This window comes from Opisthorchis viverrini (assembly GCF_000715545.1).
Source record: "Opisthorchis viverrini unplaced genomic scaffold opera_v5_7, whole genome shotgun sequence".
In the NCBI taxonomy this organism is placed as follows: Eukaryota; Metazoa; Platyhelminthes; class Trematoda; order Opisthorchiida; family Opisthorchiidae; genus Opisthorchis; species Opisthorchis viverrini.
In genome coordinates this window covers 86,897-103,988 of record NW_008751663.1, presented here as the reverse complement: position 1 = coordinate 103,988, position 17,092 = coordinate 86,897, and the positions used below count along the sequence as shown (strand labels likewise).

General features: G+C 45.5%; 1 protein-coding gene across 1 annotated transcript in view; it reads right to left on the bottom strand.

Moving 5' to 3' along the window:
* T265_00680 (hypothetical protein) overlaps positions 1-17,092 on the bottom strand; it is a gene marked incomplete at both ends in the record, with an annotated part of 50,993 nt that overhangs the window by 13,181 nt on the left and 20,720 nt on the right. Inside the window, 5 exons of the mRNA XM_009164529.1 lie at positions 3,436-3,654; positions 7,807-8,347; positions 8,731-9,114; positions 12,169-12,291; positions 14,019-14,240. Coding sequence (XP_009162793.1) covers positions 3,436-3,654; positions 7,807-8,347; positions 8,731-9,114; positions 12,169-12,291; positions 14,019-14,240 — 1,489 coding nt within the window. The remainder of the gene's footprint in view (positions 1-3,435; positions 3,655-7,806; positions 8,348-8,730; positions 9,115-12,168; positions 12,292-14,018; positions 14,241-17,092) is intronic.

Genomic DNA, 17,092 nt, shown 5'->3' with positions numbered 1-17,092 from the left:
CTCATAGGAGGACCAACTGAATCTCTCTGTTGTGATGTTTTTGTTTAACTGAATGTGCTGAACCAGTCTGCTTCATGTTTCAGTTGGTACGATAAGCTAGCAATATTCTGATAAGCTAAATGTCAGTGAGGATGGTTTCACCGATTTGAGTAAGGCAGTACAAACGTTTCTTGTATCAAAGTGGCATCGATCTTTGCAAATTTTGGAGTAGCTTTCACACATGCGGGGGTTTTGTGGCCATATTTAAACTTCTGGTGAAGTCAGTCTATTCTCAGTGGAAGAGAAGCACCATGCGGCTGCTTCATTTTGTTGAGAATCATTGGCAGTGCGCTAATCCTAAGGGATATTCATACCGGCGCGGCTCTACTCCGTACCATTTGACAACAATGTCTGATGAGCAGTGCACACCACTGTACTTGAACAGGATACAGCACCAGCATCCTTCAGTTACACAGTACACCTTAAGTAATCCGGTTTTGACTGGGACACCAACGACTTCTTCAAATCCCCGTGCGACTAGTGGGGTCTTTCCTCTTCTGAGCGAATTACCTATAGTTTGCAAGCACCGAGGAGGCCTTGAAGTTTCAATCATAATTTCATGCTGCCGTTTAGGGACGCCTCTTACTTACCCTATCCGAATGCGAGTTTATCACACGGGTCAGTCGATTGTGGCCAAATTACACAATCGAATGCCGCATGTTCCAAAGCTCTTCGTCATAATTTCATGCTACCGTTTAGGGACGCTCCTTACTTACCCTATCCAAATGCGATTTTATCACACGGGTCAGTCAATTGTGGCCAAATTACACAATCGAATGCCGCATGTTCCAAAGCTCTCCAGTGTCATGAAATGCGTACTTCCCTTGATCCTCAGCCAGGATGAGACGTTGTATAGTGTACACAATTCCAACCGAAACTCCAAACGTTCTGGTTAACACATCGCAGTTGATCACAAGATAGAAGCTGTTGTGCTGAGACTCAAAGCTTGTCGTTTCAAGAACCTACAAACATAACACCGATGTATTCTTCCACAGAGTCGTACGTATTACGCGCCTGGAGAAAGCAGCATGTCGTGCAGCTTGGGACGGTGTCCCAAGGCTGTTTGAGCCAAACGGGTCGTCGGCTCAGATCAGGTTCTCAACCGTACGAGAAATGCGGCGTAGTTTGGTCATTACAACATGATGCACCTGTGTGCCTGTATAAGTGACTTGCAACAACAGTTTCACGAGGTATACGACTGATGTCGTCAATAGTTGTTCCATGGAAGCCTCATCCAAAAAGTCGCCCCTGAACACATGCAATGGCAGAAATGGCATTACTGGTGTCCATATCAATGGCTATCGTCACCGGAATTGAGAAGCTAATCCTGTAGTGCTCTTTAGCATAGATAAACGGGATGCAGTGCTCTCGGGTGTGCAGTTGAAAGACAGCCTTACTCCCACAGTGCGACAATTGACGCTGGATTATTTCATCCTGTTCACGACAGCAAATTATCTTCGATGGACACTCCCTTGAAGGGCGGCACTGTATTTGGTTACACAGATTAGTGTTCAATATTTCTCATCCATTGTTGTGGTAAGACAAAACGGAAAAAACTAGTACGAAGGGTAATAGTGTGTGTATGGCTGTGAGACCTGGTGTGATCGAGCAGCGAAACTGAGACATTTTCAGGTGCTCGGAACTATAGCTCGTGTGAGATGTTCTCGGCGAATCCGTAACCATGCAATCAGAAAACTAGTCTTCCGTTATGCAATGGTAATTCCACTGAAGAATGTGGACAACACCAGAAGCTGAGCTTGTTGGGATGTGTTGTGTATGCCGAACCATCGTTTGCCAAGGAGAGTGCTGTTTCCCATGCCCAACTCAGAGTGGCGGAAGCAGAGAGGTGGCCACCCCTTGACCTGGCGGAGGGGTATGAAGGAGATTACGAAACGCTTGGGTGCTGTCTGTGCTACTCACCTTCCAGGATGGGGACCGCGTGGTCTTCACTGTGCCTAGTTGGAGACACTACAAGATATGGCTGCTAATCGATGTCAGTGGCGTTCTTGTCAGTTTCTATCCAGACTGCCTGAGTGAATGTCTGGATTTGTGGACGCGTCAGACTGAGTTTGGTAGGCTAGCACTAAGTCTCTTCTCCATCCACTTTTATTCTTTTGTTCACCATAAGGCTTTCAAATAAATCATGGTTGTACGTCAATGAAGCATCGGTGTTGAACACTGATCCCGGTGATGATGAAGGTCGGAATCACAGCAATTTATAGAGGAATGTTCAGTCTATGTAATATTAGCTCGGCCACACAAGTCACACTGAAAAGAGTAATCATGATGGACTACAACATACGGAGGACTCAGGGATGACTGTTCAAAAAGACACGTTTTCAGTGTAACCATAGGACAATAATCCAGTACAAGATCTGTCTGGGCTTTCTCATCAGTTTTACAACTACCGTGTTCAATAGATTTGGTGGATACATTTTGTTCTACATTGTACTGGTTTTCTGCCTTTCATAGCGACCTTAAGTGGAAAAGTACAGTTGGACAGCAAGAAGGCACGGTAACCTGGACTATAACGATCCATTAGTGGACCTGTGACGGCGTGAAATAGGATGTATAATTTGGAAAAAATATTTTGTTTGCCGTGACAAGACAGAAGCAAGCACTGAGTGAAACGGTTCATGTGAAGCTCAGAGCAAAGCAGGGACTCAAATTTGCACACGGACATTCAAACCACCGGCATTTGCATACCAGTAGTTCATGGCCCATGTGCATCTTCTAACGAATAGAGTCGTCCTTGGATGTGGACGCAAGCAATTTCCATAAACCTCCCGTAACCACTCACGTGCCACGCATTAAACTAATCCAAGCCCAACAGCTGTCGGTGAATGAGAGACGTTTCGCGACAGACCATGTCACGTGATGACAGACAAGGTAGCAAGGTTATATTTTCGACCGCAAACGAATCCAGTACGATTCGCTGCGATCGAAGTATCCCAGCGTGTTGGACGTAAAAAAAAGATTAAAATATGCCAGATTCTCGAAAAAGTTAGAACTCCAGCACTGGAGACAATTTCGACAGAACAAACACAGGCCTTACAGCTGAGATAAAGCGCGGCAGATTTCTGTCTTTTTTTTATCTTATCTTACTTCCGCGCCTGCTTGCTTGTTGAACAAGTGCATAGTTAAACTGCATCAGGAATCGAAATCGATGTGTAGGTAACATAACTATAACATTGTAACACTAATTTAACTCGAACACGCAAAGTGCGGGGGAAAACGAATACTGGCAAGCAGTCATAGTTTCGAAAATCCAAACCACAGGTAGAACAGTTGTGAAAGTAACGCTCCACTGACAAATGCATCCAGCTGTTGCTTGGGTGTCAGCTTAGCAAATTCCGATTCCAATAACAAGGGAGGGCAACATTTAAGCATACTTACGTTTGTTCGTACACTCAATGAGATTTTTGAAGATGGAATGAGGGAAAGGCGGTTCGCCGAGTTCACGGAAGTACAGTTTCAACAGTCCAGCGGCAGAATTGATGTCTCTGGCTTCACGAGCATCGACCAAAGGATCGAAGCCCTCTTCGAAGGCTGCTTTGAATTCGTTGATCTCCGTTTGGCTTGCAGAAACGCGAAAGATACCCTGCTGGTGCATGCCTGCAAATGGGATGAATGTATTCAAAATTGACTGATTGGTCAGCTGATGCATACGTGTTCTGGCATCAGAAATAAACTCTGTTGTTCATGCACGATCTAGGGTGAAAATGAAGACTGATGAACGGGAACCAGCAGTTCCCGTCTGACTGTAGGTAAAAGGCAATCATCGTTTGTTGTCAGTTGCTTAAGCACATCTAAGGAAAAGGTCAAGATGGTGCGAAGCAGCTACATTCCACATTTTCAGAAATTACGCATCATCATCAACAGCATCGACATCATGACAGTGGTCTTCAATACTGATGCTTCGCTGACGTACAACCAGTATTTGTTTGAAAGCCCTATTGTGAAGAAAAGAATAAAAGTGGATGGAGAAGAGACTTAGTACTAGCCTACCAAAATCCGTCTGACGCGTCCACAAATCCAGAAATTCACTCAGGCAATCTGGATAGAAAGTGAAAACTAGAATGTCATTTACATCGAGTAGCAGTCGTATCTTGCAGCGTCTCCAACCAGGCGCAGTGCAGATCACGTGGTCCTCATCCTGGAAGGCGATTTGCGCCAACAATACCCAAATTTTCCGTAATCTCCGTCACGCTCCTCCATCAGGTCAAAGCTTAGCCTCAATCACTCTGAATTGGGTACGAAAAACAGCATTTTCCTCACGAAACAGTTGTTCGCTATATGCAATACATGGCCTAACAGATGAAGCTTCTGGTGCTGGACATATTCTTCGACTGAAGGTCTAGTTGCACTCGCTTTCTAATTGTATCGCAGCGGATTCGCCGACACCAGCCTACAGGTGCTATGGTTCTGAGACAACACTTGGCGAAGACCTGAATATGTCTCAGCCCCACTGTTCGAACAGGCCAAGTCTCACAGCCATACAGCAAAACAGCTCGTACCCTGATACATACGTCCTTGAGATTCAGGGATATACAACTTTGACGCCATACATGTCTTAAATTAGCAAACAGGACCCGAGCTTTGCAGGTTCGTGCATTAACCTAACTGTCACACTAAAATGTAACTAATACAACTTTCAAGTTGTATTGAACGCTTCCCAACTTCAAGTGCATTTCCTTGGATTGGTAGTGGGGTGTTCAGCGCCTGCAAGTTCAGAAGCAAAATCACACTTTGTGTATACAAAGCGAATACCAAAGGACGCGATGACATTGGTCTGTTCATCCAAAAACATCTGGGCCTTCTTTCCTCTTCGAAGACGAGAACGATATCGTCTTCATATTCCAGATCAACAAAGCAGCCAGTGGAACACAAGGATTTAGAAGATCTTCCACCGTTCGTCTCCTTATCCCATCGACTATGAAATTAAATAGGAATAGAGAGAGTAGGCACCTCTGAGGGACAGCACTTTGTGTACGAAAGATTCTTCCCTTCACGAGTCAGTGTTTCACTAGCCACCATAAAGCGACGAAGAAGTGACGCCAACAGTCTCGTTACGACTGGATTCAATCTGATCCCCCTGTGATTACCGCGCTCACTACGAGCCCCCTTTAAAAAAGGCACTGTCGCCGGTTCTCCCCAGTTGTCAGGATCAGTTTTTCCCCGGATGCAGGCTAATAGATTAGACAATCGCTGATTAAGAACTTCAGCTCTATACTTGAACAATGCGGGTTGGAGGGTATCCGTATGGGGTTTCAAGTCCACCGTTCAGGAGTCTACTTCCGCTGTAAGATCCAAATGAGTGACAGCGGTTGGTTGCGAGATTCGTGGCTCGAGGTACTCCGTCCAGCAGTCAAGGCGTTCTTCACAGAAGATAATCGTGCCACTTTGATCCTCCACTGTTTCGCTCACAAGACATCATAAAACGTATCAGAGGTATGGTCGGTTGGGGCCTAAGCAGATGGGACAAACAGACAGCCATCAACTTCCCGCTAGTGGAAAACGTTCGCGGACATTGCCAGACGAACCGCACATTGACGACTATTAACGGGTATTCAATCTAACAAATATCCTTAGTCTAGTGACTTAAGGCAACACAATGCAGGCTAATAGATCAGACGATCGCTGATTAAGGACTTCACCCCCATAATTGAACAATGCAGGTTGGAGGGTATCCGGATCAGGAGACCGATATACATGTTGCCATAAAACTCTGAAGCCATACGAGGTTCCAAGTCTACCGTTCAGAATTCTACTTCAGCTGTAAGATCCAAATGAGTGACAGCGGTTGGTTGCGAGATTCGTGGCTCGAGGTACTCCGTCCAGCAGTCAAGGCGTTCTTCACAGAAGATAATCGTGCCACTTTGATCCTCCACTGTTTCGCTCACAAGACATCATAAAACGTATCAGAGGTATGGTCGGTTGGGGCCTAAGCAGATGGGACAAACAGACAGCCATCAACTTCCCGCTAGTGGAAAACGTTCGCGGACATTGCCAGACGAACCGCACATTGACGACTATTAACGGGTATTCAATCTAACAAATATCCTTAGTCTAGTGACTTAAGGCAACACAAATCCTTGCATATGCTGCTGCAGCGGACGTGAGCAGCCAGAAGCGAGTGGAGAACGATGGGGCGGTTAGCTAAGCTATTGTGCTTGCATCTTGAGTTCTTGCTTCTCATACGCAACACACATCAGTATGAAGTTATTTAAGTATGAGAGCAAGAGCACCTTGATTGCTTCAGAGGGCGAACATTAAGAGTGGGCAAAGAGACTGAGTGTCGGAGTTTAGAAATTTACATCAGTATGTCCGAGGCTGTCGGCTCCGGCTGAAGCGCAAATATTACAGTAAAAACTGATGTAATACGAACGGGGACACCAGTCCTAACTAATGGGCCTACAGAGAGAGAGCTACTATTGCGGTGGGGGAATAAGTATGTGAAAGAGAATGTAACTAAAATGCAGATTAGAGTTTTGCTTCCCTGTTCAATGGTCTGTAACCGGTCAGTTGGCATTTCCGAGTAGGTAACTCAGCAGCGAAGGCCTTCTTCCTTTCACAACTTTTGAACAGCGAATCGCTACACACGTTCCACCCCCAACTTGGAGAACCAGGAGATTGTGTTGGTCAGACCTCTCACTACCGACCAAGGTGTTATGAGGGACTGCAAGTGTCGCACGAACATACCCCAGTATAGGTCAATGGGTCACGGAGAAACACAAACTGTCACATCACTGTAAGGTCCAGTCTCTTCGTGACAGCAGAAATTAATCATATAAGGCGCATTCAACATACGCGACCACTAATAGCATCCTAACAAAATTGATCCACAAATATTGTAGCAATCCTTCGCTACTGATGTTGGCTGTAATCAAGTTATCTAAGTAGTGCCATTCATGATCGTACAGTGAAATTTGTCCGACGGGCTGGTAATTCACAGGAACACTGAACTGTATCACACTTGATTCCGTAACTTTTTCTTGTTACGAGCGTAAACTAAAGTAAGCGTCTGTTATGTGGCACCTAATTTGCTATCGGCTTAATAGTACATTAAAACTAGACTAATTATACAATATTTTAAAGTAGATCACGCCATGATTTTACATGAAAGTTACTGTTCGGACTTTGTGCAGTGGGTTGGTAACCCATGTATTTATCTACCATAAGGGTTGCGCAAAGGAGCCAGCTCAGTACATTAGTTTGGATGAGGCCACTTTGCAATTATAGATCGTGTGTCTTTCCGGGTAATTCACCAATAAAGTAATGCCTGGTTGGATGCTCACTGATTGGTCCCTACACAATAATCTGACCGCTTTTTTACGATCAACATCGGATTAAATTCGGGTTGATTATCAGGTGCCTTGTACGCGTTCAGCTGTAGCACCCTTCCGGTGCCTAGCTGCCATGCCACCCGAAGGTTGCACGAGGGCTGGGATACTTCCAGGTTGCTCAAGCCTGGACAGGGGAAGTCGAGAGGCGGAAGTCGGATTTCAACCACGGACCTTCCGGTCAGTAAATTCGCGCTCTAACCACTTGGGCCATCTCGCCCCCCAGGTGCCTTGTGAAGATCGATAATACTGAGGGACCACTTAACAAGTGGAAACCGTAAATTCGTACCGGAAAATTGTCACATTCAAATCTATACGTAACAATTCTAGCACAGGAAAGTGTGGTTTGACTGAGGGACAAATAATTACTGCAAACCAAATTCTCGGAACTAACGAAAAAACAAATTGTAGTATGGGAACGCACCGAACTGAACAATTGCCCGAGTGCAAGAGAGCAGAATACATGGGATCGGTTGTTTTGTGGCCTCCACATACTCGTCAATCGTACCACCAAACAGCTTCGGTTTGCCTACATTAGGAACTTGGAGCACACGGCGGGTCTTATGTGGTTTTTGGACCAGAGTAGATTGTGTCACTGGTTCCGGATTGCAGACCTGGACCAGAGACCTATCTTTCAGATTGACCTTGCTCCGCATCAGACGGCACGCTGACTCGGATTGTGGCGCGGGAGGTGGGGGAGGAGGTGACTGTGCAAGGTCAAAAGACACCTCAGATGTCTCATCTGTCTGAGGGCGACCCTTGGAAGCGGGTAGACCAGTGCTTGCTGTCGGAAGAACAGGAACAGCATACCGGTATGGAACGTTGCTGATTGGGCGCATAGTAACGGCGTTCTCTGGAGATGAATGTGAGGCAGGCTGAGTTGCGGCTAAAGCACGGCGGATTTCGGCCAGCCGAACCTGCAAAACTTGACATCGATGTACCTCTTGTGTGTAAAACGCGAAGCGCTAAAGTTGGATGAGAATGGAAGAAAGGTTATAAGTGAAACATGGTTGATCAGCAAAACCAACCTAGAATGTAAGAAACCCTATAGATAAAAGAGACAGACATTCTATTGAATTCTGCATCTGCAAGGCAACAAGAGAGTGTGTGGCTTGTCTTAGCAAAGGACCGAAGGTGAGAAAAACAGGATCGCAAACAGTGTTGTGCTATGCTATATACTTTGATTCGAGCAAGAGTGTAGTTCAAATCGCGAAAGTCTCATGTGAGACTGTTCTTAGTAATGTACGAACAGTCAACAAAAAAACACTCATTGATGAGGAAACACTCGGATGTGAGATGCTGGTGAATGAGCAGAAAATAAAAAACCCGGGAAGTAATGAGCGCTCACCTCCAGATAGAACTTCTCCTGTTCTATGCGAGCTTCGCGATAGGCCGATCGTAATGCCAGATACATACCAGAAGGATTTTCACCGGAAGATTGGGCAGCCGGACTGCTGGGAGTCTGACTACGCCCACCTGAAGACTGATCCTGCAACTTGCCACCTGATATGGGACTGGGACCTCGGGCGGTTACGGGGGAAGAGGAAGTGGAAGAGTTGGAAACGATTGTGCCTAAACTGCTTCCCAGACCACTACTGCCACCTGCAGCACTCGAGCCATTTGTGATTGAGGAGGCACCGACTGATCTTCGTCGACGAGGGTGTTCGGAAACGAATAGCTGAGAAACATCACAGTCCTTCTGGTTGATTAGTTCGAGAAGACTCTTCTCAACCTGGAACATAACGTGCGAAATTACGTCAGTGGCGTCATTAGGAAGAGATTTAGTATGTTACTTTCGTCTGAAAGATGATCGATCAGAATAAATAATGGGGTTTTCTTGCAAGTGATACAACTGGAGTAACAGTAGTCAATGATCATTACACACATACTTCTGAATCGTTATTTTTATGGTTGATAACACGAGATAGCTAAGTACCGTTTCCGGCTGGATGACCAACGAAGAGAAACTTGCCCGATTCGGCATTAACAGCAGCAGGACGAAACACTTTACGTGAAGTAGACACCACACAAATTAGGTACAAAGTTAGTTGAGATAGCGAGAGAACCTTCAGCTGTAGCACTCTTTCGACGCCTAACTGCTATACCACCAGAACGAAGCAAGAGGGCTGGGATACTTACAGGTTACCCAAGCCTAGACACGGGAAGTCGAGAAACAGAGGTCGGGTTCGACCCACTGACCTTCCGGTCGGTAAACTCACGCTCTAACCACAGAGACATCGAACGGAAGCCATAAGGAAATGTCGTAAAGTACGTAAACTGGGTAGGCCACCAAATTCTTTCTAATCGTAGAGTATGGGACGAATGGAAAGAACAAATCTGTGACCAAACACCAAGGGACTTGCAAAAACACAACACAGAAAGCAACATACGATTTCATTCAGCTCGTGAAGATTCCCTAGAGAGAGAATGAGACCAGATTGTGTCCAAAGACTGACTCATTCAGTGAGACCGTCTGCGCATCTTCGACCTAGGGCTGCGGAACGTAGGTTCTTCAAGACTTCATACCATTGATGCATCCTGCAGGTATGGGCGCTTGGCCAAATAACCATTTCCGTAATTGGGAAACGCTACCTACATGTCTAACCCCTACCCTAACTATTTGAACGTCGATAACCTTAACGGTTCGACCGCGCAATCTCAAACCATTCTCAGAGCGACATGACACCTGTCGTAATAGGATGTCTGCACGAGTATGGATGAATGTGACAAAAGGTGTTTGGGCGTTAAGATAGAATAAGATATCCACTTTTGGAAAGAAATTAGTCACGATATGTGTGAACTTGTAGTTTGTTCGCTGTTCATGGGAAGTTGTGGTATGGGTCACCTATGATACCAAATCGCCTAACCACGGATATCCCTCAGCGAGGTAGGTACATACTGACGCACAAGAGTTCCAGAAATGAGCTTTTTAAAAGGTGAGTAACTCGTGTTCAGAGACCTATACAATCGGTGGCATATGTTGAGAATGACCTTGAGGAGAAAGTAGTTCTAGTGGTAACTACCACGGAACTACAGCGTTTCGGAACGACTTTCCGGTTGTGAAGACCATCCTAAGGGTAACGAGTGTTGGTGGATAGTTCGGTCTGGAGACAGGGCCACCTGATTCGGTGGCCAGCATATTTTTAGTTAGCTTCGATGTTGACGCATACAACTACTTACTTTTGTCTAGTCGATTAATATACTAAGCTGGGGCGAGATGGATCAAGTGGTTAGAGCGCGAATTCACTGACCGGAAGGTCCGTGGTTCGAACCCGACCTCTGCTACTCGACTTCCAGGTTTGGGCGATCTGGCAGTATCCCAGCCCTAGTGCCTCCTTCGTGTGGCATGGCAGCTAGACACCGAAAGAGTGCTACAACTGAACGGTATATAATATACTAAGCCGAAAATCTGAGCAGTCAGAGGGGCTGAATTCATGAGTGCAACCTGAGTACAGTAACCTTATCGAATCTAGCCTAACATCAACGAAATTAGACTCGTGCCTTGCTTCCGAGTGCCACCGAAAGGTCACACACACACCTCTCGATTCATTAATTTCGTTCACACTGAATACGATGTGAATATACCCAACCAATGGATTGTCAACTCGCGGCAATTAATTGCCTTTCAAAGCGTCAAATTAGTCCATCACACCAAGTGCGGGCGTTCATTCGACCCCCATTTCGACTGCTGGACTTGAATTTATTAATGTCTGTTCAGTAACTTATGAACATAGGTTGATTACCAAGTTAGCCAGCGCTTTCACGGATTTCTCGGTAGGAATTATCAAAGTGTGATAGGGGGTGCATACCCCACAAACTATTGAGTCAGACTGGAGGGTGTACATGTGACAATTTCAAAGCAATTCACACCAGGTTGGTCAGTGAGTGGAGCTCTGACGCATATGGTCTCCTAGTCCCCCGGGTTGGGGATAGGAACATGTATAGGGAGTTCCTCTTTAAAAATGTGTACTGGTTTGGTGATCTTATGCCAACAACCACTGCCTTGTGATTGGGGCTGAAGCCCCAAGGCCTTTGGTTGTAGTTCCTAATTTTACTCCTGTTTAGGTCTGGATGCCTTGGCAGCATGCCAACCCACGTAAGGGCTGGAGTCGCCTAGCTACACATAGCCTCATTCGACAATGATCGCCACAAGGTGCCATCAGACAGGTCGTCTGATTTGCCGCACACAACACAGCGGGTAAGTGAAAACTGACTGCTTCATGACGCTCCCCTTGGTTCTCTTCAACACATTCGTTCTGGTTCACAATTATTCAGCGTGAAAAATGAACATTAGTTTTGGAGAAACAACTTCAAAATACAATAGCGGATTTGGGCGAAATTGCTTTCGGAGAGCACCAAAGCACGTTGAACATGCTGATGCAGCACGCAGGAAATCAAAAGCGGGTAGACATAAAGTGGATATTTGCAGTGGAGCTGGACGGTTCAAAATGAAGCATATGGGGTCTGGAAGACAGCGACAGTTACGACAAACAATTTCACTCTACCTCTGCTTCTCGACTTCTCCTGTCTAGGCTTGGGCAACCTGGCATCATCCCAACCCTCGTTCCTCCTTCGAGTGGCATGGCAGCTAAGCACCGGAAGGGTGTTACAACTGAACGTATGAAAGCAACCGGCGAATCGGCCCTACGACCAAACGAAACAAACTAAGCTGGAGGGACAAGAATTACGGTTATTGCATACAAATTTTGATTTTTTGGGGGCTGGGAAAGGCAACCGTGTGTGATGAGTTTCATTCATCAATACAGTATTATCAGCAAAGACTCACATGTTCCAGGGTCTTCCATGTTTCTTCCGTAGAGGCCCTAAGTTTATCGATCTCCGCAGACAGCTGGTCCGCCGCTGTTTCCAGTTCTTCACGCAAAACTCCATCGGCTCGAATTTGAGATTCCTATCAACAGGAGAGGTTTATGCGTATGCCGCAAGAAGGTAACAGCACGTAACCGATTAGCAATGCGGACAAAAGATTAAAGTTCAACAGCAGGCAATTCAGAGATATTTGGCTCTCCAAATGTGAAATTCTGGTCACTGTGCAGCCCATATGAACCATTGAACTTAAGGAAGGAAAATCAGGCGCGCAGTTCAGTGTGTCACGCAGAAAAGGTTTTTCAAGAACGGGCTTCCAACAACCACGGTTTCGCTCAGTTTTATGAGACACAAATTTACCAATTTACCAAAGTGGGACACGGTATTGAAGTTAAGGGTCCTAATTTTTCGTTCAAACGGTAGATAAGGATCAGTGCGCATTCAGAGCGGTGTTTCAAATGCAACGATGCTATTCATTTCTTAAATGTGAGCAACACTGTCTATGCGTAGCACTTTAGGTGTTTCTTCATCATCTTATGATCTGATGAACTCTCGGATGCCACCCTCCATTATAAGGCTAGGAAAAAATGTTCTAATACAGACTGACGCACAGAGAACATTATGTAAACTATGGGACGTATTTATTACACTGCAGAGTCGAAACAAAACTGGACCCCAGATCCGATATCAGAAACTCGGGAACGAATTGATCAATGTGATTGGATGCATTTGTGGACTGCAGCAAGCGCCGTCCAGTTAAACTTCGAAGTTAACCTCGAGTCATGACCTTCCGTTTCACAGTGCTGCGCAAAAGGTGTCGTGTTTCACAGATTCTTTGTTCCGTCACAAGACACTAAACTTCTTTGTTTACATCCTGACTCATTCTCCCATGCAACATAGGTTGGGACAGAGGATCGTGTAATGGTTGGAAGCGATTTGTGGCACACACGTCAGAGTCAGCAGCGCATGAGGAGAATGCCACTCGAGATGGATTATCGGCTCATAAGTGTGCATAATGTGACCAAATATTCCTCAAGGTTTTTTTTACACCCTTATACTTTCTATTCGAGCCGAAATACACTAATCTGCACATTACACCGATATTCACGAGGAACTCAGTTGGATCTTTCTTCTTCGTTTGAGCCACAAGAAGCACGAGACCAGCGATAGGCTGTCATAGAGTTTTTAACAACTTCGTGAGCAATAGGTTATGCTAATAAAATCCACCGTGATATCTCAAAAATCGTGGCAAATGGAACGAGAGGTGGATTTGTGTGGTACATCTAGCTGAAGGACAGCGAGAGATTCAGTTGAGGCCCTCATTAACGCCAATTTCAATTGCAAGTGAGTCTACCTCGTGTTGTCCACCGAAGAGTGTGGGGTAGCTATCACCATAGGCCGTGATGCGGTACTATTCGGGAATACAGAACGGCACTCATTCGGCCATTTAAGGCAGACAAAGCGGTCATACCCACACAGACTAGACCGACTAAATTTAGATAAAATGATATGCACTAAAATGGACTCAGTAAAGAAAAACGCAAAAGCAAAACGCTAAAACCTTGACAGAGCGTACGAATGGCGCGTCTAATCAAGATGGGGCTGGAAAACAGCAAGACGTGCCTGCCATACACGTGGATACAGGGAGAGTGGAAACACCTCATCGGTTTTCCACAAACAGCGCAAAACAACAAGCATCTACATGTACACTTTCACAAGCGGTGGTCAGACAGTATAAACAAGGAACTAGTGTCACCACACAATAACACTGACACCCGTCCAGCAGCAAAGCCGTGCGACGAACAAACTCACGGTGTCCTCTTTACAAGGCACGTAAACAAAAGCCCCAGGTCGTGTGAATCCATGTTCGTTGTACTTGAAAAAGCATGCTTTGTCCCGTCTCCAGTCCAGTGCAGTGATATTACGGTTGAACATTTCCACAATGTGACCATGTAGGGACTTCAATGCCTCCTCGCAGCTAAGGTGCATCATAGCGGACCGGGCCAAGCTGTTGTGAAACCCGCAGGCCAGGCACTAAACAGAACGGGAAGGTCAACACACAAACAATGTAGGATGTCAGCAAGCTACCCGAGGTGTACTGGCTAAGTGAATAGCAGAATTCCACCGGTTTAACTACCCCCCCGCCCCTTAAAACCGGGTATCGACAAGCAGAAACTCCACACAAACCCCCGTGATAGAGTGAGTTACAGTTTCGCCTTTCACAGATCTGTTTTCAGTAGGATGGCTAAACCTAGGTTGGAGGGTCAAATAAGAGTCAAACACTAGAAGGACGAGCAGACAAGTCGACCAGAAGTCAAGAAGGTAAAGATAAAATCGATAATTGACTGAAGAGGTAATTATGAATTCGGCTGAAAGCTGATGAAATCCCTGAAAATGGGTAGATGAACTGAAAAACGAAAACAGAGTAAGATGGATTGTACGAAACGCTACTGGAAAAAAGTGCTTTTCATGGTTGTTTCCTAGACGTAATAAACTAAGGTTGCCGAAAACTCCTTGACAGCCCAGGACGCGTTTCGCCCTTCTTTGGGCTCATTCATTAGGCGAAGTTCCAGAGTTTCTGTTAAACTTATGTTCTACACTAACCCAAATTGGACAGATTTTGACAAATACTCTCATTTGTACACTAATTTGGTTTGGCAGGAGACTCAACTGAATCTTGCTGAAGTGGACCATAATAAACGATAAATTTAGCTTGAGTCAGCAGAATCTGACGGCTTAAAAAGGAACAAGAGGTTCCAAAGAAGATCAGAATAATCCCGTTAGCAAGTGACAATCTGTGCATTACGGGTCTGTGTGTGGTCCTAAAACGATAATAAAATAGGGTTCGTCCGTTTTAGCTACCCCACTAACGTGACTGACCCGCTTAGGTGCTGTTTTGAATCTCGAATTCACGGCCCCTGAAAACCACACTTTGAAATTCAGAATCTACATTGCTGCATTCGTTAACCATCCTGAGTGTGATCCGACCAATGTCAGTAACAGAACCGACAACACGACCCATTTATGCGCGTCACCTGGAATGGTATCGCATTGAGCTCACGCAACACTACAATAATGTCGTTGCGGTTTAGCTGCGACGCCCTTCGGCGCCACCCAGAAGTACGAAGGCTGAGTTACTGCCAGATTTATCGAGTCTATGCAGAGGAAGTAGAGATGTCGTAGTTTGAACCATTATGATTATTATCGTCATCATTAATTCCAAAACCAGATGAAGACAGTGGTGCTTTACTGCCATATTCCAAGTCTCGGCGGCCGAGTCGGCCATAGATATTGCTGCTAACGGCAACGACGGGCAAACGGATCCGCCAGTCCTTAAGATGGGTTTACGGAGTTGCCGCGAGCAATGGGGCGGGGAAGAGACAACGAATATATGAAAGGATGGAAGCGTCAGCAGTAGTCTGTCTTGGCTTACTCGTCCAGCTGTACACAGCAATTGAGGCGACCCAGCTGGTGGCACCATCAGACGACCGGTGTGGCATGAGATTATTTGTACGTGTGGCCAAAATCAGTAGAAAGCTTGCGGGGGGGGGGGATAAAATCTACTCTCTGTTTGACTGATATCGTTGTGTACACCGACGAAAATAAGGCTATGCACTACACACTGTTTGCTGAAGTTCACTTGAAAAATGCTTGGCTTCCGATTGACTAAATGTCGACAAATCGTGGATTATGAGCATACAAAATCCAGAATAGGTATTCGTCTGTGGCGGCTCAGAAGTAAACAAACGGATTTAAAGTCAACGTAATCTGACTGACTGGTCACTAATTACATCCCAATTATTGGGTTATTTCGGTGGAAACTTTCCTACAGTTCAGGGAACGGTCAGCCAAATGTCGCGTTCCAAAATTTTCATTTATAGAATGAAATTCTACGCCGGTTCAAGATAAGGTATGGATAATTGGGATCGTTCGTACTCAGACAAGGACAAATGGTCAGAAAGCTAAACAAACATTTCGATAGAGTTCAAAGCGCTTGAAAAAAACGAAGCACTGAGGCGGAAACATGAATGCATTTCTTGTCAGATTCAAACACATGCGATATACTGTGGAAGGAGAACTAAGCATTGCCTAAGGGTTAGGTTTCGAACATTCGGTTTTCAGATCATGCACGCACCAACTGCGACAACAAGTGGCGAAATAGTATTTTATGGGACTGAGGACGGACCTTCGCCAACTTGACTCACGTGTATCCTTCTATCGAGAAAGGACTAAAGGAACAACAAATCTACCGACTGTTTTTGGAACTTTTCCGGAAACGGGCTACTCTACCTTTGCGTTGCGCGGTTGATCAAGCTAAGTGCTTCAGTCACGAACCATCAGTTGGATGTGTTGGTGGCATTCCATTCCCTTTGTTCAGTTTATCCGCTTTTAATTCTGGTCTACCCAGTATAGCTCGCCATTCGTATGGCGCCACAGTGACACCAGGCTACTCCGGAAATCGACGTCCACCTAAGCATTATATTCATCCGGACATTAATCAACCGCGACAGCTAACATGTCCATGTGCGGAGATAGTTTACCAACAACCGAACAGTAAAAACAGTAAATCGGAGCTCCTGCTTACATACTTTATGGTCAATCAAGAAATTATTACCTAGCTACTCCAAATCGCGTCATCTGTCTGGATAAAGTCAGTAACAAAAGTACCGCGTTGAGGCAGTCCGAACATAACGTTTAAACGGCCAACCGTAAACACGGAGGAGCAAAAAGAACTCGTCTAGTAAGAGATGCTCATCTGTGAAGTCCTCAGCAGGCTTACTAATGGCATGCTCTGTCAAGGAAATCAATCGACTGACTGTTTGAACCAGTAGAACAGCTAACTAGTACACAGGTATTAAACAAGGCAAGCAGCGGGAACATGATCA